This window comes from Annulohypoxylon truncatum, assembly GCF_022578515.1.
Source record: "Annulohypoxylon truncatum strain CBS 140777 unplaced genomic scaffold F4807scaffold_1, whole genome shotgun sequence".
Lineage (NCBI taxonomy): Eukaryota > Fungi > Ascomycota > Sordariomycetes > Xylariales > Hypoxylaceae > Annulohypoxylon > Annulohypoxylon truncatum.
Genome location: NW_025953787.1, coordinates 2,167,010 through 2,189,451, shown reverse-complemented (window position 1 = coordinate 2,189,451; position 22,442 = coordinate 2,167,010). Strand labels below are relative to the sequence as shown.

Sequence of the window (22,442 nt, the reverse complement as noted above, 5' to 3'; positions counted from 1 at the left end):
TAGTTCATATATAGGGCGCTCAGCGCCCTCGAAGGTGCTTCGAAGGGCAAGCGTTATTAGTTCACTAATACTACACTACTACCTAGCATGCACTCTATGTGTGACCTCTATCACGGAGCACTCCTCTCTCTGACAATCCTGTCCATCCCACGTCCCGATAGCACGAAGTCCATACAGAATATCGTCTGTCGCGTTAGAATTCCGGTATCTGCGGGACATTGACTGTGTGGGAATGAGGTGGAGAACCGAAGCAATATTGAAACGATCTGAACTCAAGGATTTTTCAGCCTTCCTGTCTTCTTGTCTCAATCGATGCCAGATTGTGAATTTGGCCCGCACGCGGTACCATGGTTGGGAGTCGCCTTATTGACGCTAATTACAGGCCGAACCAACAGAGCTATTGTACCTAAGAATTGGTTCAATTCACCCTATTGATATATTTCAAAAGGCGGCAGGGTGTCTGAAAAATAATAAACCAATAGTCGAATATAGCGATAAATATTTATTTCCGCAAAGAAGTTTCGGTATACTATACTAATACCTTCAATCCCATGCCATAAGTTATTGCGATGCGATAATGGATAAGCTACCAAGCCAACAAATTCAGGGGTATGAGCCGAAATGTCTTCAGCGATTTGGAGGATGCTATCCCGCGATCCTAGCGTCTGCCCCTTCTGCCTCAAAGGCTCTTATGGGCACAGAGCGCGCATGGGAGATTCCAAATTCATTCGGCCACCGAAGTCCTAATACACATAAACGAAATTTGGGTTCTCCTTGTCCGTCAAGTTTTGGAACGCGGTTGCGTTCAGCCACTCCGCGCTGTTCGTGTCCACACCGGTTTCCCGCAATTGTGCTCGAATCTTCTCCTTTTTCCGATTCTCGAATATGAACGCGTACCGGAAGACGAAGAATAGGAGGAATTCGAGGAAATTAGCTACAAGCAGGGACCCGATACCTAGGTGGTAGGTCGGCGCTTGTGACGAGATGTAAAAGAAGGGACTGACGATATTGCCTAGGCAATTGCCGAACCAGATCATGGCCGCTACAATCATCTTCTTCGATTGTCCTCCCGTGTTACTTGTTGCTAAGGACAAGGAAATGACGAATGCTGCCTGGTAAGATCCGGTGAGATAACTGTCAACTGTTAGAATTGGTTCGAATTTTATTTTCCTGAAGTCCACACTCACAAACAGATCAAACGCCCGACATAGGCATCGGCTGGGGCAAGCAGGAATCCCAAAGCTCCCGCCATGGTAGGTAGCATAAACATGGCGGAGATGAGCGTACGGCTATTAGGCGGCATATATCTGTTGGCAAGCGCGCTAAGGCCGATCCAGATGACGATGATAATGCCCTGTGGTATACCTAGTAGCGCAGTGTGTAGGGTATCGAATCCTAGGCCTTTGATAACCAATGTTGAGAAATTCGAGATGCCGCCATTGGGTACCGCGCCGAGGAAACCTAACAGGATAAAAAGCCACGTCTTATAATCAAGATATGCTTCCTTGACCTGACCCCAATTGACTGCTTGGTGTTCGATTCCGGTCTGATTGCTGCGCATTCGAGCTATCATGAGCAATCGTTCTTGTTTATTGAAGCCCCAGAAAGTTGTTGGTGAGTTCGGTAGGAGGAGAAACAGGATGAGGCCCCAAAACGAACAGACTGCTCCCACAACTATGAATTCGTAACGCCACGAGGCGAGCGCGCCTTTCACTTGGCCAATTCCGTATCCTGTTCATATGAGCAACTGTGATTGTCTTGTCATATATGTTCTCGTCAGGCTTTTACTCACCAATAAGACCACCGCCTGCTACACCCATACCATTCCACACATACCACGCTGCGATACGAGCAGGCTGTTCTTCACGTGTATAGTACATTGAAGTTATAAGCATGAAAGCCGGATCCGCGATGGCTTCGAAGGCCCCGGACAGGGTCCTCAGCGCTGTAAGACCGGCGAAATTTGATGCCGCGCCCTGGCACATCAAGAGCACTCCCCACATGAAGATGTTGAACGCCAAATACCAGGCAGGCGGACAGCGCTGCATGATGAGGTTCGATGGGATAGACCAGAAGAGCCAGCCAAAGTAGAAGATGCTCGACAGCCACGAGTATTCGGAGCCTGTCATATGAAGGTCTGACTCTATTCCAAAGATGGCAGCATAGGAGAGCGTTGTCTTGTCGACATACTAGACATCATGGTCAGTCCCAGGTGAAATTCCTTTATGAGTACATTATATAGGTACCTAGGTACGTACGTAGAAGAAGTAGCATATGCTTAGCAGGGGCAATATGCGTATATCAAGTTTTCGCTTGAGTTTTCTCTCGCTTTCTTTATCAATGGCGGTATCGTCTGGATATTGCTGTAGCGCTTCCTTGTACATTTCCTCATGGTGCTGGTTGATCTTCGCGGTAACCTTGAGATTCGATGCATCCTCGACATGTTCGAATCCTCCGTCATTGACTTGCGCCGAGACATCTTTAATCTCATTGCTTTCGTCAACCATGATGAATGGACTGTCTTGAAGTACTTCTGCGATGGTTGCAATGGGGGTTTTGAGAATGTTAGAAGACAGATTGAGGGTAAAAGTGAAGAGCTTTATATTCAGTTTGATATCCACTGGGCTGACCTTCAGCAGAAGCGGGTTGCGTAAGAGCCACAATCAAGTTATGGGCCTTGCCCCATATTCCGGGGTACGGGGTATGGGGTACGGGGTATGGAGTCCGGGGTGTAGAGTCCGGGGTCAGGGGCAACTAAGAGAGGACTTTACCTAGTCCCTCTTAGCATTGACAAGAGGCTAGGATAAGTCCGGCGGTTTTATTTCTAATAAAAGGAGAATGAGAATGATCGCATTAGTTTTTCCCTTTTCCAAGTTGCTGGGAGACCCCATCTCTTAACCTTGATCAACTTATACCCGAAAAGCCGGGGTCACGATGATGATTGGTTGATTCGACTTCCCCCCTTTTCAAGTGGGGATTAGTTGCGTATATCTCTACTGCTTGAGCCTCAGTTCCCGACTGACTCCCTGAGCAGAATGAGGAGAAGATGGAGCGATAAATCCTGTCTTTCAAGCCGAAACTGCGGGATGCACTTGGTGATTGGTCTCTCACTTCCCCGCATTCAAATTACTACACCATACTCATATAGGTGGTAGGGGCGCATTGAAGACGGGGTCTTCCTCGTTACCCCATAGTTCTCTTCTTTATGTAATGTTCTTCTGTGATAGTGGCGATCTTAGCTATACGAAGAACCGGAATTCCACGCTCTAGGAGATGATAGGGTCCTCACGTATGCTTTAGACACCACCTATCTCCTTCAGCTTCAGCAACGGTAATCAACGACCAGAGTCATTATCCCCTAAAGTGGCAGTCGTCTGCCAGGGATTAAGAAACAAGATACACCTAAGTACATGCAAAAGCTTGGTTATGATGGACCGGGAGCACCACTTTATATGTCTGTGCATTAAGATACAACTGTTACAAGGCAAAATGCCTGTGAAATCATGTACCTTGATACCCCCAGCCCTAACATTACGGGTCTGGCCTACCAGCTTATGCGAAGCTATATTGGGCCTCCTAATCCCTGGCTAATGATAACTAGGTACCAGCAAAGAGAATGCCAGCTATAAATACCTAGCCTTCTCTTGTCAAGGTTACTCGTAATACCAACATGTGCTGCCTAATTTATGATTGTTTCTAAATTTCTCTCTAGTGTAGCACAAATGGCTTTGTGGCTGAGATTATGACATACCACCTAGTAATGACCTCGTCTACTATGATATCTCTTTCACGATCCGTCGCGGGTGACACCTGCGTAGCTTCCCCTCATCATATTGCCGAACGATCGGTTAGAAAGACATAAGAACTAATGGAGAATATGGGCCGACGTGGCATTACCTACCTGACAGTTGTTTCACGACTTTGCTGAATTGGGCTTGAAAAGGGAGTTATATATCTTCAATTAAGTTATTACATGAACGCTCCATAGGATTTGTGGGGGCGTTATCTGAGCAAGACACGCTGAAAACTTGCGTCGGATGTGAAGCCGAAGGAGTTCCTCTCTCGTATCGACATCGGGTACATTCCGCATGCCATCGGCTAGAAGAAGCCGTCGCCTTATTGAAAGAGCAAGTACATCTTGGAGATTCAGCTATGTTTAGCCATTTATGATGGAGTATAACGTGCTCTAAGACAGATCGATGCGTAGACTTCCCCAGACCACCCAAGTCTTTAGGGTCATCTTCCTCCGGTGTTTCTTTTAATCTATCAGAACACACAAACTTTGAAGACTCGCAATTCATGCCTGGGACTCCAACTGTCAGCAGACCAAGTCAGACGTTTCGACTAGAGCAGCTAGATAAAGCTTCGGAAGCTTGTCGTTTGATATATTTAGGAGTTAGTATTCCGTGGTGTATCATGAGGTGAACATCTTGGCCTATTAAATGGAGAAAATGACATCTAATAGAAATAACAAAATATACGAAAGACCACTTTACTAAGAGAGTCTCTTTAACCTGTCAAATTATTCCGCATACCGCGGAGTAAAGATATAACCCCGAAATGTATATACAATTTTACACCAATGAAGGTTAGTCATTTACCCCTGAACCCCTGAATCCACGGAATGATTACGTAATACAAAGATCAGTTACTTATATCACGACGGTATTATCTGGTTAAACTCATTAACATTCATTATTATTCATTAATATACTGCATCATTTATTCATGATAGGTTGCCCAAGTCTCTTCCCGTCATTACCAAGATGCCCCGTCATGATGTTCCATTTCCCATTAACGCCTGCAGTATGGCGTTTATGAAGTCTGAAGCAGTCGCTACGATCTACATCAAGAAAAGTTAGCATGATGGTTGTTAATAAGAATAGAGCAGGAAGAAATCTTACCGGCGTAGCGTCGCCTATTAATTCGGTCGTCTGCGAGACGAAAGCAGCCGACAACAAGCTCTCCGCGTTACCCAATAAAGTCAATATTCCTTTCACGGATGTCGGCGTAATCAGAGGTGTGACTTGGTCGACAATACCCTGGATGTCTATCTTGTCCAGCGCACTGAGCAAAGGCCTGACAGCGCTGATGAGGCCAGTGAAGTCAATTCCGCTGAGTGTACTGAGCAGTGGTTTGATCTGATTGATGAGGCCCTTGATATCGATCTGTCCGAGAGCACCAACTAATGGTGCTGCGCCGTCGATGATGGTATGAGTCTCGTTGACAAACTGGCTTGTTAGTAGAGACTCAGCGTTGTCAACGAGCCCAAGAATGCCGTGGACGGAGTTTGGTGTGAGTAGTGGGGCGATTGCATCAAAGATACCCTTAATGTCGATATCGCCTAGGGAATTCAAGATAGGAGTGATTTGCTTGATTAGCCCATCAATATCGATATCACCCAGGGCGTCGAGGATAGGCTCTACTTTCTTGATTAGGCTTGCCAGATCAATCTGACCTAACTCATTGAGGATCGGGGTGATTTGTTTAATCAAGCCTGCGATGTCAACTTGGCTGAGGGTAGTCAGGATTGGCTCAATCTGCTTCACAAGACCACTTATATCAACCTGTCCGAGGGCATTGAGGATTGGTGTAATTTGTTTCACTAAACCAGCGATATCGATTTGGCCTACAGCGTCCAGGATAGGCTCTACCTTTTCGATGAGCCCAGCTATGTCAACCTTGCTTAAAGCATCCAGTAGTGGTTCCACCTGGTTTATAAGGCCTTCCAGGTCGATTTTGCCGACGGCTGCGATCAAGGGCACGGCACCGGATATCAGCGTCTGTGTCTGGTTGACGAATTGACCTGTCAACAAATCCTCAGCGTTGCCCAAGAGTCCAACGATGCCTTTTACTGAGTCGGCTGTCAGCAATGGCTCGACAGCTGAGAGAATGCCTTGTATATCAATCTTGCTGAGAGTGTCGAGCAAGGGTGATATTTGCTTAACTAAGCCTTGTAAGTCAATATCACCCAAACTCGAGAGCAGAGGACCGGCTGATGAGATGAGAGACTTGGTTTGATCCACAAAGTCTTTCGTCAGAAGATCCTCGGCGTTTCCTAGAAGTCCTATAATGCCCTTGATAGAATCCGACGTCAACAAGGGGCTAATGGCTTCGAACAAGCCCTTGAGGTCAAGTTGGCCGAGTTCGTTCAGAATTGGCGTGATCTGGTTGATTAGACTTTGTAAATCAATATTCTTGAGACTATCGAGGAGCGGTCCGGCTCCAGAGATCAAGGACTTGGTATCGTCAACGAAATCTGATGTAAGCAGGTTCTCTGCGTTTCCTAGCAGACCAACAATGCCTTTTATGGAGTCTGCGGTAAGAAGTGGGGCTATGGCATCAAGAATACCTTGGAGGTCAATCTTTCCAAGGCTGTCGATGAGTGGCTGTACACTGGAAAGCAATGTCTTGAGCGAGTCAACGGTGTCCTTGGTCAAAAGACTTTCGGCATTGGTCAGCAGGGTTACGACGCCCTTGATGGCATCAGGTTGCAGCAGTGGCGATAACGCGCTAAGTATGCCTTTGATGTCGATACCCTCAATCTCATCGATGATGCCCTTTAGGTCTAGTGTTGAGATCAAGTCGACCACCGGCTCAACCTTGGTAAGAACATTCCTGGCGATAGTGGGAATAGGCGGCTGGAGAGTCGCTGCCAGATATACCATAGCATCGTGGAGAGCTTGCAAGAACTCCGAGGTTAGAAGGGATTCGATGGCCTTGAGAAGGCTTCCAATATCGCCCAGGCCTGAGAGGAGCGAAGTCAAGCCTTCGATCGCTTGGCCTAGGTCTCCTAGTCCTGAAAGATCTCCAAGGTCAAGCCCGCTGCCCGACGAAGAACTGGAAGAACTCGAGCCAGTGCTGTTGCCAGCTCGTGGGTATATGGGGACTTTCTGTTGTTGGACTTGATTTCTCCTGAGCAGTCCGTTAAGCTCAGTTAATGCATCTGTGAGGTCAGATCGAGGAACCAATGCTAGGTTATGCTTTGCAAGAATGGCATCAAGATCCAAGTCTGGCACCGATTCTGCAGCGACGAAGCTGACCGGCGCCAAGGCCGCTATGAAGAGTTTAGAGAACAGCATGGCGACGGCTGTGGATTAGTTGTTAGGAAGGCTTCCAAGGTGTCGTTCGTCCTTTGACTTGAAGATGAAGCTCCGGTTCAGCTCGACCACGGAGTAGAAGACGTGATAGGCGAGCCCAAGATGGGAGGATCGAGAATATGAGCAATCATTCCTACCGACTCCATCGCATGCATCTCACTCATGTCACATGGAATTTGGTATCCATGAGCAGTTGGGAGCTGGAGAGCTGGGGGGTGAGCCTCGGGCGTTATTCCTCGTTTGGATCTTCGTCCATCTCTTACCCACATGGGTAATGAGCTTGCCGGCGTTAGCTCCTCCTTAGCTCTCTAGCTAAGCTAGCGGAACGACAGCGGCCCCAACTTCCCCAACTTCTCCACGATGCCAATCACTAATGTGACATGGTTGCGTAGGGCACGAGCCCCCATGTAACCCATAATAGGTGGACCCAAATCAGCAAGTTTTTCTAGATGCTGATTCGACAATCTGTCTTGGAGGGTAGGATTGTAAATACAAAATGTGTGCGCTCGTACTCGCCATTACCGCGCTTGCATTGAAGGTCTCACAGTGGTGCCATCTAGCTTGTTTACCTTCAATCTGATAATCTCGTCGTCGCTCGGCGTTGCAAGTGGTCTACTGCATGTGTTGTTGATCACGGTCCATACCGTTCCCACTTTTCCACATTTTCACCTTAAGAGTACTAAGCTATGAGATTTCGTGGTATTCCAAGATGAAGAGATCGTACGCACGCGCCCCCTTTCTGTCTTTTTTCTTTCCCATAACCCACCAATTTCCCAACATTTTTCCGCGCCACGAGCTGACTTAACACTAGTTCTCTCTTCCCCAGCTGCCCCAGGTCTAAATTGAGCGATCACGACTTAACTACTCTGCTAAAACCCCGCGAATATATCGACTATTGGATGCCTTTCGGGCGGTATGGTCAGATTGGGAATCATGCAGGTACATCTTTTTCCATATCAGGAAGGCCGGGCGTGACTTGACATCATCCCACTCGGGCGTTTTGTTTTCTTCGCAGTGAAAATGAAGATCTGCTAAGGGTAATTAATAACTGGGGTTGTACTATGCCGAAACCCCGCAAGACTAACATCTTATTCTTCGACGGTAATGTGCGTGACCCTCGCAAAAACCAGTAAGAATCCTTGAAAAACTCAAAGCTGACCATCCCCCTGTAATAGTTATATGACCAAAAAAACCGGGGTCGGAGCACAGATGGAGATAAGTCGATGCGCACAAAGCAGAACAGCTCACGAGGGGTATACGATATGTATGTAGCTGCAAAGAGGTGGATGTTGGGCAAGGCTTAACGCCCTGGTCATCGTTGCAAGCCGATGTGGTAGTCGACTCCCGGCATATTGGATACACATGTGATAACCAGGTCCGCCTTGAAGTTGAACTCCTCTCCCTGATTTCACTCAAGAAGTCTTCAGGCGTACATTCTTCTACTGCATCCAAGCGTCCTTCAGCCAAAGCAAAGTGATCATGACGTCCGCCTTTCGAGAAGACCGATCTCACTTTGAGGCCAGTAGTCCTACAACTTCTGTACATGGCGGTCGAGGTGACGATGGCGAAGGAGCAGCAACTGCGCCGGTGAGGCAGAGTGATGATGCTTCCTCGACCGATCATGTTCAAGAGAAGGAGGCGGCAGCGACCCCTCTCACCAAGAAGCAAAAATTCAAACGTCACTGTGGTCGGTTTTGGTGGTGGTATTTGATAGGAGCGATCGTTCTCCTCGCCATACTTCTGCCCATTATGTATGTTTTTGTCTCGGGAGCGAATTATCAGTCTAAATATTAACAGTCAGTTCAGATTCTTGGTGATCATACCCGCCATCGTACAGCGCATTCTCAACGACCAGACGATGCCCATCAGCGGCGGTCAGTTCATAGCTGTATCGCCAACTAAGCTCAACGTCTCTATTCTCACGTCACTCGATTCGCCTTTACCGGCTAGGATCGACCCTATGACACTGCTCTTGTATAACAAGGACACGCCCACATTTTCACCTTTTGTCAATGTGTCTCTACCGGAGCTGCACATAAAGGGGACCACACCGCTCAATATCAAGAACCAGATCGTCACAGTAACTAATGAGACTGAATTGATATCGTGGTTCGCAAATGTTTTCGACCAACCTACCGTCACTTTATCCACTCGCGGCGACCCAAAAATCCATTTGGGCGCACTACACACGAATGGACATTTAGACAAGACAGTCACAGTGAACTCGTTGAACAAGCTAGATGGATTTTCCATCCAAGATCTTCAGCTCCTGATGCCAGCCAGAGAGAACGGTACCAACATCCAGGGAACTCTCAATTTGCCTAATTGGGGTACTCTCGACCTCGGCATAGGCAACTTATCCCTTAATTTGATGTCGGGAGACCTTAGAATTGGTCTGATCACTGTCTACGACGTCTATCTTCCCCGCGGTAACAATATTAGATACTTCAATGGCGAGCTATTTCTCGACACGCTCTTCCAGAACATTGGGACGATTCTTTCCACGCAGGGAGATGCGCTGAGCGGCGGGAACATCCAGATTAATGCGACGGGTAACGCTACCGTGGTCAATGGCGAACACATTAGGTTTATTGAGACTATTCTTAACAACAGGACCGTGACGTCTACTACGTCTGTTGTCAAGTTAGCAAGCGACCTCATCAGCAGCTTTACCAACGGCAGTCAGGTTTCCATACCCGACATACTCGATGAAGTCTTCGGCAACACCACATTTATCCAAGAAGTCCTAGGTAATTGGAATGCAACGAAGAGCAATTCTACGTCGACGACGAAGAAGAGGAATTTGTTGGCATCTATACCACGAAGTGTGAGGGGCCCAGGGGCTTTGAGCTTATTTAAACTGGGGATGAAGATGACGACGGGGAAGTTTTAACGAGGACAACGCCCGGGAAGAAATAGGTAATACTAACCAACCCAATGCTGTAATATGCAGGGTTAAATGGTTGGTAACTCAGTACAATAATTAGTTAATGTTTTAACGTTTAATGAATGATATACAAAGTTAAGAAAAGTGCCTATTGTACTGTTACTTGTATCCGGGAGTATGGAGAAAACACATCCATTTAGATAGACGGCTTTGATCCCCTAGAATTTTAGCTTTCTACACCCCGGCTTACACTAGGTAACATGAGACCTCCAATTACGGAATAGACAGCCCGCTGAAGCCACTGACGACCCCCCCCTTTAGCGAATGCATACCCACTATTTCACATAAACACGATGAAATTCCAAGCGATTAGGCTGGTAAGGAACACTTATACAAAGTCAACATCTTAATTGGAATGTTTATTACTAACAATTCAATCTAATACTGCGCGCTTCTAGCTATCCAAATCCAAAATCCCGCCAACCCCGATCTACCTTACATGGCTTGGCCTGGAATTGAAGTTGTCCCTAAGAAACGGTTAGTCCGGATTCAGTCCTTAACTTGATCAAGGGTTTGACTTACATCCATCGATGTCCTCCTCAACAACCCGCGACTTGGTGCACTTCATCGCCGCCTCTGACGACTGAGTCTTGAGCACGTTACAAACCGCACCGTTGCAGCGGGCGTCTATGGCGCGTTGAAGAGAGTCGCCTTCCCAGCCGAAGACGTAGTCTCCATGCTGCGAGAATCCGTCCCTGTACACTGTTTAGAGTCGCGACTAAGACACGACCTCCATCGTCGGAACTTACTTGTCACCAGTAGACCAGACGAAAGGCTGCGAACCGTCTTCGGGCCATAAGCTCTCGTCGTTGAAAGGCCGAGTCTGTTGTACATCGTGTCAGCAATTATGAGTGATTGATCCCATAGCGACCCCACAAATTCCAAGCCCAAAACTCATAATGGAGACTCAGGAAAGACTGATAGCACTTACGTCCCACATAACCTCGAGCATGACCTGCGGTATCTTCACCGGGTGGCTCTCCGGGCAGGTCCCGGCCGCGCCAACATCGTTCTCAGATGACCCTTCGGGATAAGCGACATGGGCCATGTGGTCCGGACTATCCGTGTTCACGCCGTCCCAGCAGGTAGGGAAGGTGATGACGGAGCGAATACCGCCCTCGCACGGGCCCGCGGGCAGGGCCTGGCTGTCCGGAGGGCCGCAGTTGATGTTGCTGTTGTCTCCCGTCTTCGGCATGCAGCGGTGGCACACCTTGCGCGCGGTACCCGGCGCCGTCGCGGCGGCGTCTCCGACGAGCATGCGGAAGCCGGGCGTGAAGGCGGTCACGTTGCCCTGGCCCTCGGCCGCGGGGATGTAGTACACCGTGATGCCGCCGTCGGCTCGGAGACCCTCGCTCGCGAACTGGGGCACGCGCTTGTACGTCCCGTTGCGGGCTCTGAAGAACAGGACGGCGGTCCAGTAGTTGGAGAAGTCTTCGGAGAAGGTGCAGCTGGTGCAGGTAGAGGAGGAAGGGAGGTCGTGCGTCGCGGGGTCCATGGACGCGTTGAAGGAGTTGCCGCCGACGATCTGGTGCAAGTGCGGCGACGGGATGGAGCCGGGTGTGACTAGGGGGTCGAGACGATCGACGACGAGCTGCGAGCAGCTGAACCGCATCATCGGGAACATCCCTTGGCCGAAGCCACGCTCCACGAGGAGGGCGAGGGTGAGAGCTTTCCACTGCATCTTGGGCGAGATGATTGATACCGTCAGCGAGAATCGAAGGCTTGTAGTGGGAATGCCAGGGGAGCCTGTGCGATAACCTGGGTCTCAGCTCCTAAATACATGGTTCTGCTACCACCCCTTCTCCTATATGCCGCTGGACGCCATTTTCGGTCGGTTAATATCAATTTACTTGTATATTAATAGATTTAGCCTGCGGTAGATAGGACGTCGTTTCGACGAATAAGAACTCCATTCAGTCCCCCCCAACGGCGAAATTCTCGAAGATTTCAAATCATGGCTCGTCGATTTCTGGCTTATCTAGGGTATGTAAACCTGTGTTGTAAATAACTTGAGATAGTGCACACAGTTCGCCCGGCATTTCCAAAGATAACTGCGTGGCCAGATGCGAGTTGGCAAATTAGAGTGGTCTCACCGTCCCTGGATCCTGGTTCTACTAGCATGTGGTTGAATATATTTTCGGAACTCTCAGCCTTAGTAGATCTCTATCTTCCACTATATAAATACCTACGTACCTATCTTATGCCCGAAGGACCACATCTCAACGGATAGCTAACTATGCATCCAAAAGGCAACAGCAATGTTCACGACAATCACCAGCATTAAAAAGCACTTAGTTTTACCAATACCTCTATATCGTCAATTAATTATCCACCCTTCTAAGCTATACGAAGTACCTATAGGTTAAATGGATAACCGTAACTATAGGCAAAGACACAGTAGTTGTGGGCGGTTCGATGACTGTTTAGTTACTGCATCCGGCTCGATTCAAGCTTCGTCGGATACCACCACAGATTTCGTGAAACATCGCTCGTCGATAGTATAAGATGCAGATGATGAGTCCTGTGAAGTGTGAGTTGCTGATACCTAAGCACCTAGAATCTCGTTTGGATATTACCATACCTTGAAATCGTTTGCATTGTATTGCTTAGCAAATTTGGTGAACTCCGCAAGGGCTTTCTCGGAAACGCTTGGCCTGATATTCTGAAGAGCTTTACCGAAGTGACGAGCTTCGAGACATAATTTGGGTTTGCCCTTCAAGCCATCTCTGGCCTTGGGCCTTTCTTGCTCAATCGCCCAGATCATTGCCGCCTTGCCGCACAGGCTCCGTATATCCGAACCCGAATAACCCTCGGTGACCTTCGCTAATCCCTCAACATCAAGCGAACTGTGGATGTCTTCGTCTTTTAAGAAGAGTCGAAGTATCTTCAGCCGGGACTCTGCATCTGGGAGTTTAAAGAACAATTTCTGTGGTAGCCGGCGGAGGAATGCGTCGTCGAGATCTGAGGGACGATTCGTGGCTGCAATGACAAATGGTCCCTTTTCCTCTTTGACAAGTCCATCAAGACATTGCAGAAATTGAGCAAGCGCGCTTCTCTGCCAGCTCTTGTCGTCAGAATCACGACGATAGAACAGAGCGTCCACCTCGTCAATGAATAAAACACACGGGAAGAGTTTCGAAGCAAGTGTGACTGTAATGTCTCTGGTCAGTAGGTAGGTAGGTAATCATATAAGCGAGTCTTAGAATGAACAAGGGACTAATGGTCTCTCGAATATATTTATCGAAATCATTGCTTTAGGTTGAGGAGCACAATAGAGTAGTAAAGGGGTTACTCAACAGGAAGCTTTAATGAATTTCTCTGTTTCTCCTGACCATCTGGAGGTGATGGAAGCAGAATCAATGGCAATCATGTTCATGCCTGAATCTTTAGCGATGGCACGACTCAGATGTGTCTTGCCTGTTCCCGGAGGTCCGTAAAGCAAGGCACCATTGATTCTGATCTGGTTAAGAAGGTAGCTCGACTTAGCATCTGGACAGAAATTTGACATCGAAACCAAATATTTCATAGTCTCTTTACTTTCCGAGTCGATTATAACATCGTCATATGTTAACTCGAGGTTCACTGCAATGCTGTTAGTCGAAGATCTCACATCTAGGGTATCGAGGTCTAAATAAGTGTTATACTTGCCTGGGTTGACAACGGAGTCCAGAAGTTTCTCCTCAAATTCGTTACAACCGCCCTTAAGACGGTCTATCTTCTCTTTCCACGGTATAGAATTATCCGCCTTGTCACTCTGGACTGTTTCTACGATCTGGGGTGGCGTGATACATAAATTGAGCCGCCGAAGGACAATTTCAATGTCAGGAAGGCCTAGTACCGGATTCTTCAGCGTTTTCCCCACGATTTGTAGTGTTGCCCGCTTTAATTCATCTTCTGGCCATGGGAAATGGCCAAATGGGTTGCCAAGGATTCCCCAGTCGGAGTTCATATGCAAGAAATCCATAGATGTACCATTAACCAACTTTTCCCTCAGAGATCTCTTCAGGCGCCGCGTATTGATCATGGCGAGATAACTATTTCCATCCTTTCTGCAGGGCCCCTCAAGACCAGTGCGAGTAACTGGGTTGATAGTCACACAAGATTCGTTACAAATTCCCATCTTTCGCATCATCCGTGGTTCGAAGTAGTCGTCGTCATCGCCATCAGAACACCATGTCGCTAGCAGAACGAGATTCCCCCCGCCCTTCCGATATTCCTGGGCGAAGTTACGGAGCCTGGCAAGCAATCTACCCCTTTTATCCTCAGCCAACATCCCATTCAAGTGGCGAATATGAAGTATGACAGGTAGATTTCGTGGAATGTCGTTGCCTGTGGGAGTAGCTGAGGCACAGGCCTGAGAATTTACCCGTGCAGTGTTAATGATTGATGAGATGGCTCGGTTAACCCGCAGCCAAGCATTTTTGGACGCGTTCTGTTCCGATTTGACAACGAAGTAATGTTGTACATCTGATTTAGATGATTCTGCATCGTCTTCATTTATGAGAGCGTGGCCATAATTCTCGTCCTGACGCTTGAATTCACAGCTTAAGTCTTCAAGGTCCTCCAGATCTATCGATATCAAAGCTGCACCTAAATCTTTGGCAAGGTGTATGACGATTTCATCTAATGGTCCGATAGACGCCGTCCACCATGTTTTAATTAACACGGTTGGTAGTTCAAAAGGTAGGTCGCCGTCTGGATTACGAACAAGTGCCGCGGATATGGTGTCACTCGGTTGTGAGAACAAGTCATATGGAATCTCATACACTTGGTTGTCGTCGACATTTGTATCCTCACGGGAGTCACCATTGGAGAGGTATAAGCGGGACTTTAACGCGGCAAGATCAGCTGGGGTCTTGATATTTCCCTTCGAAAACCATTCTGGTATTTGGTATTCGTAAGAATTCGTGTCGTTCGATATAACTCCAGTCTCTGGAGTAGAGGTTTGCAACTCTTGTTGAGCCTCAGTCGTATCGAAGACATTTATTTCTAAGTAGGTAAATGTCGTTCCAAGTCAACTTAGCTCCAATGTTTGGTTGTCTGTGGAGGTTAGAGAGTTGAAATTTCAACGCAGGTCTTGATTATTATATATTATTTCCATAGACCTTGGGCGGAATGGCATCACAGAAGGTGACCCATGTGTTAATACTATCGTATCGAACTATGTGTCCAACTATCTTCTCTTTTACCTAGGTAGGTACCTATAAGTGACTTGAGAATATTATGTTAAGTAATGGATCCATTTCGACTATATGACGCAGAGGATACTTTAGCACACAAATAACATGAAGTACCTAGCTGAGATTCATACACAGGGATGTAACCATTATTCACGATTATAAGTTATACACGTAGTCCTAAATGCGATTTTCAACAATGGAAGTGAAATATAACCAACTTTTCTCCGGGCGTTGCAGGTGTTGTTTGACATGCCGCTGAATACCTATCCACTAAGGCTTAATGCCCCGTATTCAATACGCTAAGGTTAGTGGTCGTCACACATCCAGTCAGCGGATGATTATCCGCATTAGGGCTACCTGGATAGGTTTCTAATTTAACTTCATCAAACTGCCTATGTACCTAGGTAATATAGAATGAAATAATAAGGCAATAGATCACACGTACCTATATATTTATTTAAGTATACTTACCTACCTAATCATTCTTTGACCCCTTTTATGACGACCCACTTAAAGCACAAGAAAAAGGGGTAATGTGGCCTCAGGATTTACACCCAAGAAGGGCTTCCATGTAAGATCATGTACCTTTTACCAGTAACTCAAATATTCTAGCTTGCTGAATATATATAAATTTCTTTAGATAGCGAGTTGGCTAATTACTTGCAGTTTCGTTAATTCACGCGTGGTTTTTTTCTTGGTGCGGGAAGGACTTAACTGTAGTTAGTATCAATACCTACCACTTCTATTGTACTTGTCGGGACGTAGGGACTGAGCCGTATGCTTGGTGGTCCCACCTTCCAAATAAGCTAAAGACTGCCAAAAGACGAGAATCTAGGTACAAGTCGGATAACTTGCGATCTATTGCAGGTGACATGGCCAGTTCATAACAGTACTCTTCGATGGAAACTCGATACCATTCAATCTAAAGGGGTTGTAATAAGTAAGGATCCAACATCAGTGTAGTGGGAAGTCTATTCTCAATCGTGAATGTTGAATTAAGAGAGCCCTTCTTTTGCTTAAAATCCTGGCTCCAGATATGCAGTACTACGCCGGAGGCCAGCACGGAGCTTACCTTAGATTGCTGCGCTCTACCATAAAGCAAGGGATACCGACTCAATGAACATGTGTACAAAAGTTCCATTAACATCCCACTAGTTCGTATGATCTATGAGGTTAAACAGCTGATCCGACCTGTCGGGACGTTAGGACCAGTAACTTCGGCCCGGTGGTCCTGTCTCGGCACGACTTTACGAGAACCCGCGATATCCCCGAAGCAACGAAACGTAGCGCGATAACTGCTTCAAACAGAGTTACATTTGATATAATTGTTTCGGCGTAGCTGGAATAACAAGCGCCTTGATATGCTTTCCATATACTACACAAAGTGGTACATCTTCGTCATCGTCGAGACGTACGCCCAGGCTTCCGTCCATATATGTATGTACTACCATGCATTAGCATCTCGCCCCAAATATACTCCTCGGGTATACCATAGATAAATAAAACCATCAAGTAAATAGAGCGTCTAAGGAGAACTCACACAGTCAAATAAGCATGCACATTCGTATCCCTTAAATCGCGCTTGACCTCCTCCACAAAGCCCCTCACCTGCTCCGTCGACATGCCCAGGCCCCCCAAAACCTTCAAGCTCATACCCTCGATACCCGCCAGCATATCCTCCTGGAAGTAAGTAGCAACCAGCTTAAAGTAAAGGCCCTTGGCCCAGGGACTCGTGGGCCAGTAGAAGCGCTTCTCGACGATGTCCTCGAAGCCGGCCTCCTCGAAGTAGCGGCGGTAGTTCTTGACGTTGCTCCAGGAGCGGCCGAGCCGCGCCACGCCCTCGACCATGAGCTCGTTCCAGCGGTACAGCGCGGACCCCGTCGGCGGGTCGCCCACGTAGCTCATGGGGAACAGCGCGTCCTGGAACTCCATCACGCCGCCCGGCGCCAGGCTCGCGAACGCCTGGCGCACGACCGAGGCCGGGTCGTTGAAGCACGACATGAGCGCGCGCCCGTGGATGAAGTCGAAGGGCTCGCTGAAGGCCCACTCGTCCTCCGCGTCGTCGATCTCGAACGTGCAGTTCTCGGGCAGGCTAGACGGTGGGGGTTAGTAGGTATGTCAGTGCTAGTGTAGTGGTAAGACTGGAATGGGGGTATATGTACAATTGCGGTTGGATGGGACTGAGGTCCGTCCCCACGACTTGGGATCCGGGGTGTTGCACGGCTGTGCCACGGGTTAGCATAGATATATGGGGACTCAGAGCGGGAAGGGTGGGCCGAACCAAACTCTATGGCCCATATACCAGTTCCTAAGATCGTGTCAGCTAGGACCAAGGATAGGGGCAGATAGCCGGACCTGTTGCAATGTCCAAGACTCGTCGAGGGTCTTCGGCAAATGGGGTTATGTTAAGTTTATTCCCAATCGCTATAGTGAAGAGTTGATGTTGGAGATCTATTTCGGTCGTAAGCGAGTTCCAAGACAGACAGGACGAAAGTGCGTTTAGACGCAATGCTGTATACCTAATCGTTCTTGTTCTGCCTGTCAATATACCCGTCAGTTGCCAGAAGAGACAGGCAAATCCAGCTCGGAACATACAGGATCATTTGGTAAAAAGTATCCTAGAAGCATTATCAGTAAGTGGTCTGACGTTCGTAAAGGAAGATTAATTCATACTGCCTTCTTTATATCGGTGATATGTTCTCCCATGTTCCTCGACAAAATGGTACAGACTCGAATCTATTGACATGGTTGATGATCTTGGTGAGAATAGTTAGAAACTCGCCAACCTAGGCCAATCCCAAATCGGTCGTGCCATACCTAATGCTCCCCGAGATCGACCTAGTTTCCTACCAATAGTTAATAAGGAGTCGGGTTATGATGACTTGTCGCAATCGGTACTAACTGTCTGAGCATCATCATCGATGGACGGCACAGATGGCTGACTGCCGCTCCCCCACGACAGCAGCGACGGATCTTGCTCTACCGCCGTCCGAGTGGAAGCCCATGAAAATGAAGTCGCATCATCACGGTCTAAGCTGGAAGAATATGCCATTTATCTACTCTTCGCGACGCGGCGCAAAGCTGCGTCTCGGCGCGCGCAAATGAAACTTCACCAGTAAGTACGAAAATTTGATATGGAAAAAAAGACCAAAAAAAAGTTGGCAATTAAAAGTAGCAGATTTGACACGGAAACAGAACCGCATGGGGTAACATTTTAATATGTATCGTAAGTAAGCAAAAGGGATTAGGAGCCTGTCAGCATGCTTAAGACGAAAATACAGGATTGACCAGTCACCTCATCGAGATGACATCCCGCGCGCGCATAGGTGAACTTAGTATGCAGCATCCCGAAGGAAGCGCTAGACAAGACTTTCGGGGAACGGCTGGACTTTGAAGAGGTACGTCGCATCCTAGAGAGGCAGTTGGACCTGGAGCTTGGCCGGGAGGGTCGACGTAGCATTGCGTTTTATGTATGTCTGCATTGCAGATAGGAGAACTAGAGACAGCCACTGAGCTGTGGGCGCAAAGTCATGCCGCGCTCGAAAGCCGAAGCAGGCTTTGAAGATCCTTTCTTTTTCGACAACGCAAATATTGTTTGTGCTTCGGAATCAGACTGTTGGCCAAGCTGATCCAAGTATTCATTTGCATGATTGCTCGCAAGTTCCTCAGAACATTTCTCGGGACAGATCACCCAATCGCAGGCATGAAATCGGTCTAATGAGGTGCAATGTGACGGGAACGCTTCCTCCCTCCCGATGTTAGGGCGGCTCGAAGCCCGACCCAGATCGGCGGTAGTGCGAAGTGTATCAAATATATAGGAAGGGGAATATGAATGTTTTTCCCAAGCTCTTCTCGGACCGCTCCTCGGATTGTATTCTACTACTAGATACAAAAAGGATACGGAGTCCGTTGTCTCTGTATGCATGTCAGCACTAATTCAGTCTAAGATCTCTCCAGATGTGTAACGACAAAGATCGAATGAGGAAGCCATGATGAATAAGAATGAAGAAAATCTCTGTTGAAAAGCTTGGCTTGGCTGCCACCAGGGATTGGCGAGCAATTAATATTCATGCAGGATTCTATAAGCTGTATACAACCTCGAATACGACCGCATCTCCCTTTAGGGTTGCAGTAGTTGGGTGTCGACGCGCCAATGAACCACTGGACTTCGGAGTTGTCATTGGCTCTCTTGCGAATATTTCCACTAAAAGCAATTTGACAGCCATAACCCCTAATCCAAACCACCGGATATGTCGTGTTATCCGAAGACGCGTGGAACACACCAGTTTCTGTTCATCGTACAAGGAACGGAACAACCACGCGACTAAATACAACGGCAGAACGGCAACACCCAGGATGTAAGGGGTAGAAGTCACACAAAGTGCACCCGAAACCACGCGGGAACTGCCGAGAATGAGGCAGCATTGGTTACGTCCCATATCCAGGTACATCTTAAATCAGAACGCCCCCCTCACGCCTCCCATGCATTCCACCAGGCCATATCCCAGTTCTAATAAAACGCCATGCCAGAGAACCTCCCCTCTATGTGTGTCCATAATGTCGTGACGTCGTGATGTCGTATATACCCTTGAAAAAAGCAGCCATCATCCTTTGGATTCGTCCCAGTCCGACCAACGTTTAACAACTTCATCGACCATGGCGATCCCCTTTTTGGTAGCGTCTATCTCAAACCATTCCCTGTGCGCCTTTCCACAGACATCGCAATTGCCCTTGTCGCTTACTCGTAAACCGGCGCCGGCAAGCTCGATATGTATCAGGCGTTCGACCTTGTGGCTATGAGGCATCTTTCGAGGTGTCGACGGTTGACTAGACGAGATGTGGGGGTAGTAGCGGATCAGCGACAGTTTATAACCGCACTGACGGGTCCATTCGTTGAGACGTCGCTGCACGTTGGATGCCCGACCGATCTTCAAAAGGACCTTTTTAGACGACGGTCCAGATGACGATCCAGTCTTGCTCTCCTTGACGGCAAATGTCTCTAACACATCGCTGGCTCGTCTCTGGCGGCCGCCCGGACGGGGTGGTGCCAGAAGAGACTCTGCTGCTTCGTCTGAAGGGGCTGTTGGTTGGGACTCGGGCGTTAACCAGAAGATATAAATGTAGCCGGCTTCGTCCTGTTGCGAAATAGGCTTCGCTAATTCGGCCATAAGCTGTGAAGCCGTTTGTGGCGATGCTGTAGCCGGAATCAAGGACAAGTACTGCGATGTCTGCGAAGTTTTGCGAGATTCCGAAGGTCGCTTTGGGTCGGTACTGGGTCGCCCATGCACAGCAGGAGGAATGGCCAAGTGCTGGTCCTGTGGTCTCGAATAGGTCGTTTTCGCGGGCGCGCTCTGTACCGGTTTGGGCTGGGGCCGCACTGGACGCTCCTCCTCTTCCTCTTCTAACTCGGTGATGGTAAAGCAATAGCAGAAACTCCTTTTCTTCTCCTTCGGTCTACGTCTATGTGGTCGTTCGGCGTTTGTGTTGCCTGAGTGTGAGGTCTTTTCGTTGTGCCGGTCGTCCCGGTCGTCGTGTCTCGAAGGCCTATCCCCATGATGATGCTTTCGCCTGTGCCTTTCTGCCTCAACTATACCGAGCCGATCGATGAGAGTATCCAAACTCTCGCGGGTTTCGAGGATCGGAGTCGTCCTCGTCTTCGGTCCCGGGCTAGATTTGGCGGACAAGCTTGCTTGGTCTTTATGCTGCCAGCAGTAAAGGTCGGGATTGCTTGGGTCATCAACACGTAGTTTGGTAGGTTTGGTAATTCGAGGGGCTGCTGGCGAGGATCCTGAGGAAGAATTCAAGTCGCGCCGGCAAGGTCGACCTCCTGAAGTGATACCTCGACATGTTGTTGCTGGGTTTTTAGAGTCGGTGCGGCCTATCAAAGACTCGGGTGTGTTGGGGATGAATGGCATTGTCCTCGAGTTTGGTGCCTATTGTTTTCTATGCGCCTAGATGTGCCTAGATGTAAGTCAAAACGACGGTGACAAGAACTACGATAAAGAGCGCAGAGAATGAGGTTAAAAGAATGTAAAGTAATATTCTTCCGGCGGGTGCCAGGACTGCACTGATACTATTTCAACATAACCGTGACTGTGGAAATTCACAGCTCACCAGGCACTCATGGCCCAAAAGTGAATCCACTCTCCTAGACACCTGGTGAATGAGTGTGAGTAAGACATCTCGAATTAATTGGAGGGGTTGGGATGATTGGCTGAGAATGATTGGCCTGCAAACAATTGGGTTAAGAGCTGCGCTGCCCCTGCAGTGGGAGGACTCCGGAATGTGGCTCAATCATGGCTGATAGGGCTGAGTCGTGGCTGAACCACTTTAATTCGCCTGCACAGGTGACCCGAGCTTCACCTACGTGTAACAGTGAAATCGTTCCAAGTGGTTGGACTGAACAACTCAATCAACTTAACCTTAACAACCAACTCAATGCCAACACAACCTTGTTTAACCGTCATACAATCGTCGACGCCTGAACGCCTTACATTTTCCTTCTCTTCCGGATGGTCCAAAGCTTCAAGAGGATAGGAAAAGACTTATTAATATAGATACATGTAACTCGCATCATCTTCTTATCTCAATCCGAGGTCATGGACTTGTGTGTTTTAGCAGAAGTTGACAGGCCTGCCGAGGACCGAGGCTCTTGTCGTCGACAGGGACATCTTTGTCACGTGCCACACCCACCCTAGGCATCATACCTACCTATACGGGTGGGGGGGGTTCCTGGACATTGTTACCCCTTAATTGCATACTCGTAATCATCACCACTCCTGGCAATAGCCTCGACATAATTACGTAAGAATAACCCTAAAACACTTTGACCCATCTAGTAATCAATTGATTAAAGTCAGGTATAAGCTGTAGTTATAATGGCCAGCCAGGGCTAAGATAACCACGTTGATATACTGTTCTTCTAAGGACACCATTTTACCTAGTTATTTATTACCTGCATATACCCATTATCTACGTAATATCATTATATAAAAATACCATTCTTTCTCTTATTGCAATAATCTCTCACTATTGCAATGATTTTCTTCCACTGCAATGATTTTCCTCCCTGCAATGGTGGGTCTCGGCGGATCTCCGGGGGGTTTCACCAATCAAATTCCGGAAATTGAACCTAGGATATAAGCTCCAAGATCCGAAAGCCCCACATGCGCGTAGATTCGTAAGCTAATTGGCCAAGTGGTCAAGTAAGTAGTG

General features: G+C 48.0%; 7 protein-coding genes across 7 annotated transcripts; 1 reads left to right on the top strand and 6 right to left on the bottom strand.

The window, feature by feature from the left end:
* On the bottom strand, positions 1-2,864 carry F4807DRAFT_406193 (MFS general substrate transporter). The gene is made up of 4 exons (XM_047996270.1): positions 2,259-2,864; positions 1,793-2,189; positions 1,188-1,731; positions 1-1,134 (listed from the first exon to the last, which is right to left on the bottom strand). The coding sequence occupies exons 1-4, from the start codon at positions 2,505-2,507 to the stop codon at positions 744-746; spliced, it is 1,581 nt and encodes a 526-aa protein (XP_047859695.1). The 5' UTR covers positions 2,508-2,864; the 3' UTR covers positions 1-743.
* Positions 2,865-4,673: 1,809 nt separating this feature from the next.
* Positions 4,674-7,648, bottom strand: F4807DRAFT_406189 (uncharacterized protein). The gene is made up of 2 exons (XM_047996269.1): positions 4,905-7,648; positions 4,674-4,843 (listed from the first exon to the last, which is right to left on the bottom strand). The coding sequence occupies exons 1-2, from the start codon at positions 7,080-7,082 to the stop codon at positions 4,775-4,777; spliced, it is 2,247 nt and encodes a 748-aa protein (XP_047859694.1). The 5' UTR covers positions 7,083-7,648; the 3' UTR covers positions 4,674-4,774.
* A 187-nt stretch (positions 7,649-7,835) lies between these two features.
* F4807DRAFT_406187 (uncharacterized protein) lies at positions 7,836-10,153 on the top strand. Its single transcript, XM_047996268.1, has 3 exons — positions 7,836-8,206; positions 8,276-8,851; positions 8,907-10,153. The coding sequence occupies exons 2-3, from the start codon at positions 8,580-8,582 to the stop codon at positions 9,991-9,993; spliced, it is 1,359 nt and encodes a 452-aa protein (XP_047859693.1). The 5' UTR covers positions 7,836-8,206; positions 8,276-8,579; the 3' UTR covers positions 9,994-10,153.
* On the bottom strand, positions 10,154-12,253 carry F4807DRAFT_406184 (uncharacterized protein). The gene is made up of 4 exons (XM_047996267.1): positions 10,979-12,253; positions 10,797-10,870; positions 10,570-10,742; positions 10,154-10,514 (listed from the first exon to the last, which is right to left on the bottom strand). The coding sequence occupies exons 1-4, from the start codon at positions 11,726-11,728 to the stop codon at positions 10,483-10,485; spliced, it is 1,029 nt and encodes a 342-aa protein (XP_047859692.1). The 5' UTR covers positions 11,729-12,253; the 3' UTR covers positions 10,154-10,482.
* Positions 12,241-14,688, bottom strand: F4807DRAFT_406181 (P-loop containing nucleoside triphosphate hydrolase protein). Its single transcript, XM_047996266.1, has 4 exons — positions 13,696-14,688; positions 13,345-13,629; positions 12,629-13,197; positions 12,241-12,568 (listed from the first exon to the last, which is right to left on the bottom strand). The coding sequence occupies exons 1-4, from the start codon at positions 14,318-14,320 to the stop codon at positions 12,494-12,496; spliced, it is 1,554 nt and encodes a 517-aa protein (XP_047859691.1). The 5' UTR covers positions 14,321-14,688; the 3' UTR covers positions 12,241-12,493.
* Positions 14,689-16,499: 1,811 nt separating this feature from the next.
* On the bottom strand, positions 16,500-18,501 carry F4807DRAFT_24221 (S-adenosyl-L-methionine-dependent methyltransferase). The gene is made up of 10 exons (XM_047994295.1): positions 18,130-18,501; positions 18,045-18,073; positions 17,958-17,983; positions 17,823-17,845; positions 17,747-17,765; positions 17,583-17,678; positions 17,509-17,535; positions 17,390-17,450; positions 16,768-17,319; positions 16,500-16,671 (listed from the first exon to the last, which is right to left on the bottom strand). Exons 1-10 carry the CDS (start codon positions 18,277-18,279, stop codon positions 16,626-16,628), a joined length of 1,029 nt encoding a protein of 342 aa, XP_047859690.1. The 5' UTR covers positions 18,280-18,501; the 3' UTR covers positions 16,500-16,625.
* Positions 18,502-19,831: 1,330 nt separating this feature from the next.
* Positions 19,832-21,142, bottom strand: F4807DRAFT_455621 (DUF1766-domain-containing protein; the record flags this gene model as incomplete). Its single annotated transcript, XM_048000757.1, has 1 exon — positions 19,832-21,142. The coding sequence occupies one exon, from the start codon at positions 21,140-21,142 to the stop codon at positions 19,832-19,834; it is 1,311 nt and encodes a 436-aa protein (XP_047859689.1).
* Between the last annotated feature and the right edge of the window lie 1,300 nt (positions 21,143-22,442).

Excerpts from the sequence above, each read along its gene's own strand:
- F4807DRAFT_406193 (XM_047996270.1), bottom strand. The coding sequence starts at position 2,507 with ATGGTTGACGAAAGCAATGAGATTAAAGATGTCTCGGCGCAAGTCAAT. Across the intron at positions 1,732-1,792 it reads AGCAGGCGGTGGTCTTATTG|GATACGGAATTGGCCAAGTG; the intron begins GTGAGTAAAAGC and ends TCATATGAACAG. Across the intron at positions 1,135-1,187 it reads GTCGGGCGTTTGATCTGTTT|TTATCTCACCGGATCTTACC; the intron begins GTGAGTGTGGAC and ends AACAGTTGACAG.
- F4807DRAFT_406189 (XM_047996269.1), bottom strand. The coding sequence starts at position 7,082 with ATGCTGTTCTCTAAACTCTTCATAGCGGCCTTGGCGCCGGTCAGCTTC. Across the intron at positions 4,844-4,904 it reads TAATAGGCGACGCTACGCCG|ATCGTAGCGACTGCTTCAGA; the intron begins GTAAGATTTCTT and ends TTCTTGATGTAG.
- F4807DRAFT_406187 (XM_047996268.1), top strand. The coding sequence starts at position 8,580 with ATGACGTCCGCCTTTCGAGAAGACCGATCTCACTTTGAGGCCAGTAGT. Across the intron at positions 8,852-8,906 it reads GCCATACTTCTGCCCATTAT|ATTCTTGGTGATCATACCCG; the intron begins GTATGTTTTTGT and ends CAGTCAGTTCAG.
- F4807DRAFT_406184 (XM_047996267.1), bottom strand. The coding sequence starts at position 11,728 with ATGCAGTGGAAAGCTCTCACCCTCGCCCTCCTCGTGGAGCGTGGCTTC. Across the intron at positions 10,743-10,796 it reads GTCTGGTCTACTGGTGACAA|GGACGGATTCTCGCAGCATG; the intron begins GTAAGTTCCGAC and ends AACAGTGTACAG. Across the intron at positions 10,515-10,569 it reads TGAGGAGGACATCGATGGAT|GGACAACTTCAATTCCAGGC; the intron begins GTAAGTCAAACC and ends ACCGTTTCTTAG.
- F4807DRAFT_406181 (XM_047996266.1), bottom strand. The coding sequence starts at position 14,320 with ATGTTGGCTGAGGATAAAAGGGGTAGATTGCTTGCCAGGCTCCGTAAC. Across the intron at positions 13,630-13,695 it reads GGACTCCGTTGTCAACCCAG|TGAACCTCGAGTTAACATAT; the intron begins GCAAGTATAACA and ends ACAGCATTGCAG. Across the intron at positions 12,569-12,628 it reads ACAATGCAAACGATTTCAAG|GACTCATCATCTGCATCTTA; the intron begins GTATGGTAATAT and ends CACACTTCACAG.
- F4807DRAFT_24221 (XM_047994295.1), bottom strand. The coding sequence starts at position 18,279 with ATGGCATATTCTTCCAGCTTAGACCGTGATGATGCGACTTCATTTTCA. Across the intron at positions 17,320-17,389 it reads AGTCCCATCCAACCGCAATT|CCTGCCCGAGAACTGCACGT; the intron begins GTACATATACCC and ends CCCACCGTCTAG. Across the intron at positions 16,672-16,767 it reads GTGCATGCTTATTTGACTGT|TACATACATATATGGACGGA; the intron begins GTGAGTTCTCCT and ends AATGCATGGTAG.